Source organism: Physella acuta, unplaced genomic scaffold, assembly GCF_028476545.2.
Source record: "Physella acuta isolate Inbredline_101_S28 unplaced genomic scaffold, ASM2847654v3 ptg001468l, whole genome shotgun sequence".
Lineage (NCBI taxonomy): Eukaryota > Metazoa > Mollusca > Gastropoda > Physidae > Physella > Physella acuta.
Window position 1 is genome coordinate 105626 of NW_026732983.1, and position 2928 is coordinate 108553.

General features: G+C 34.1%; 1 protein-coding gene across 1 annotated transcript; it reads left to right on the forward strand.

The window, feature by feature from the left end:
* The first annotated feature begins 807 nt into the window (after positions 1–807).
* On the forward strand, positions 808–1323 carry LOC131928171 (myb-like protein X). The gene has a single exon (XM_059284112.1). The coding sequence runs from the start codon at positions 808–810 to the stop codon at positions 1321–1323; it is 516 nt and encodes a 171-aa protein (XP_059140095.1).
* Positions 1324–2928: the final 1605 nt, after the last annotated feature.

A 2928-nucleotide genomic window follows, 5' to 3' on the forward strand; every position in this document is an offset into this window, starting at 1 on the left:
TACATTGGTGTCAGAAGTGGGCAACGTACATTTACATCGATGTCAGAAGTGGACAACGTACAGTTACATTGATGTCAGAAGTGGGCAACGTACAGTTACATTTATGTCAGAAGTGGACAACGTACAGTTACATTGGTGTCAGAAGTGGGCAACGTACATTTACATTGGTGTCAGAAGTGGACAACGTACAGTTACATTGATGTCAGAAGTGGGCAACGTACAGTTACATTTATGTCAGAAGTGGACAACGTACAGTTACATTGGTGTCAGAAGTGGGCAACGTACATTTACATTGGTGTCAGAAGTGGGCAACGTACAATTACATTGGTGTCAGAAGTGGGCAACGTACAGTTACATTGATTGTCATATATAAATACAAGTCAAGTTCTCAAGTTATCTTTTGTTACAATGTATTGTTACATATAATTGTTTTTCAAATTGGATTTAGCAGATCAAATTTAACAGTGTCAGTCCAAAACCGGACGTGATAGGTAAAGCTCACAACACAAGTTTCCTGCAACTATCTAGACTTTTTTTACAAAAAAAATTGGGACGTATATTACCTAATTGAACTGTACAATCTGAATTGGAGATATATTTATTATAAACATTTTTCATGGATTACCATCTGTCAAGTGTCTACTGACAAGCTACAAACCATAAAGGGGTGTTATATTTTAGTTAATCCAAACATTGTAAACTAATAAACTATTTCTTTATATTTTATGAAATAAGCATTATATTGAATGTGATTATTTCTGTAAGAATAACATTATAAAAATGTCTAGTATGGCAAAATGTATAGCAATGGCGGAGAAGCTAAACATTAAGATGGAAGACAGGTTGGCGTTTGTAAAACAACAGCAAAAAGTAGAAAAAGAAGAAGAGAAGGCTAAAACAGAAGAACACAAGGCTAGAGAAGAAAAAGAGAAAGCTGATAAAAAGGAAGCAAATGACAAGGAAATGGCTAGAAGGTTAGAAGATAGAAATTTGGAAAAAGAAGCAGATGAAAGGAAGAGGGTAACAGAAAAAGGAGCAGATGAAAGGAAGAAAGATAAAAATGACAAAGATTTAAAAGCGCAAACTGAGAAAATACGGCTTCAGAGAGAAGCATTTGAAGCAACGCTTAAACTAGAAATAGAGCTAGATGGATCAAGAGCTTTAACAGACACAAATGAACCAAAATCAGAAAGTGAACAGGCAGAACTTAAAGCTGAACTTAGAGAAGAAAATATGGGCGACCTTAAGAATAAAGAAGAGGGTATCATAATCCAAGTAGAATTGAAACCCAAGGATAAAATAATGAGTGAACTTTCAAGGTGACACAATGTCTTAAGATTGACTCTTTAATCACTCATACGCATGTGCGCAAAGATAGGCTATTAGTAAATGTTGTATCGTAAGTCCATCAGAGAATGGCAGTCTACGTGAATTAAGTCCATCAGTGAATGGCAGTCAAGATGATTTGATAAGTCCATCGGAGTATGGCAGGAATCAAGATAAAATAAGTCTATTGGGCGATAGAAAACCAATGATGATAAATAAGTCAGTCAACAAAATAAGCAACAATGGAGAGAACATACCTATAGAATAATTACTAAGAAAATTGGAGTCAAACTATAAAGAAGATATACTAGAACTCCAAAATAAATTTAACAAAGAGATGGAGAAACTAACAAAGAAACTTATAAATGAATTGAAGTAAATTAAGAATCACAAGGAAAACAAGAAATGTGAAAACAAGAACTAGAAGATACAATGTAATTAAACCACCAATTGAAAGTAGAAGCAGTTTATAAAGTTATGCATATAGTAAACATAATTATCAGAAGCCAAAATCTTACAGTTGTTTTTACTGTGGAAAAAACAGGTCATTACCAAGATCAATGCTGGTATATGTGAGCGGCTGGAGTGTGTTTATCTGTTATTATAATTATTTGTAACTAAGAAGGCGAATGTCGCTTTTTATGTTCCTTTGAGGATTGTTGTGGTTTTTAGTTAAGTAGTCCGCTATTATGGCGCTGATATGATTTCGATTTTACAATGGTTTGTAGCCTGGTTATTGTCTTGTTTATATTTTAATGTTATTATTTATGCAAACTTTGTTTTGGATTGTTGCCCCACTTTGCTTTATGTCCTGAATGTTACTTATTATTGTATTAGGGACTATTTTCTTGTGCGTAGCATTGGTTTCTTTGTTCGTAGTATTGGTTTCTTTGTTCGTGGATGTGGTGTGTCGACATGGAGGGACATTCTGCTGGAATGTCGAGGCCTGTGTGTTGAAGAGTTTCTTTGTCACGTTTATGTGGTGTATGGTAACGTAGGGTTATTTTTATAGTGTTTTATTATGTTTTCCATATTTTTGTTTGCTGATTTTGTATACAAAGTGACTATATACTAGATCTATTTAGTCTTGACTTTGAGAAGTTTCAATGTTTGTTTTATCCAGACCACGTGGTAGCACGATGGCCTGGGTTTAGTCATGGATTATTGTAGATTTTACTTTCATTTATGAGAGCCTCTTGTTTAGGCTGACAATTGTGTCAGCTTACTGCCTTGTGTATAACTTTTTTTACATTTTAAATTGATTTGTCTTATTTTTCCTCTTTCTAGGACGGTGGTCCGAAATTGGGTGTTTTGTTTCGTTGAGTTCTGTTTGTTTTGTATGTCTTGAGTGTTTTGTCTCGATCTAGATTCTGGTTTTTTATAATAACTTTTGGTTCCATATTTATTATTTTTTTAAATAAATTTTATATTATTGTTAAAGCTTTTTTTTGTTTTCATTATTTAGACTAAGGTTAGGTTATTAACCAGTCTGGGTTTATCCAGGCTTGCACTGACCGGACAGTAGTTAGTTAGATAAGCCTAGAAGAAGGGTAGATATTAGGTATCCCCCCTAGCAGGGCTTACATATAGATTGGCAGATCA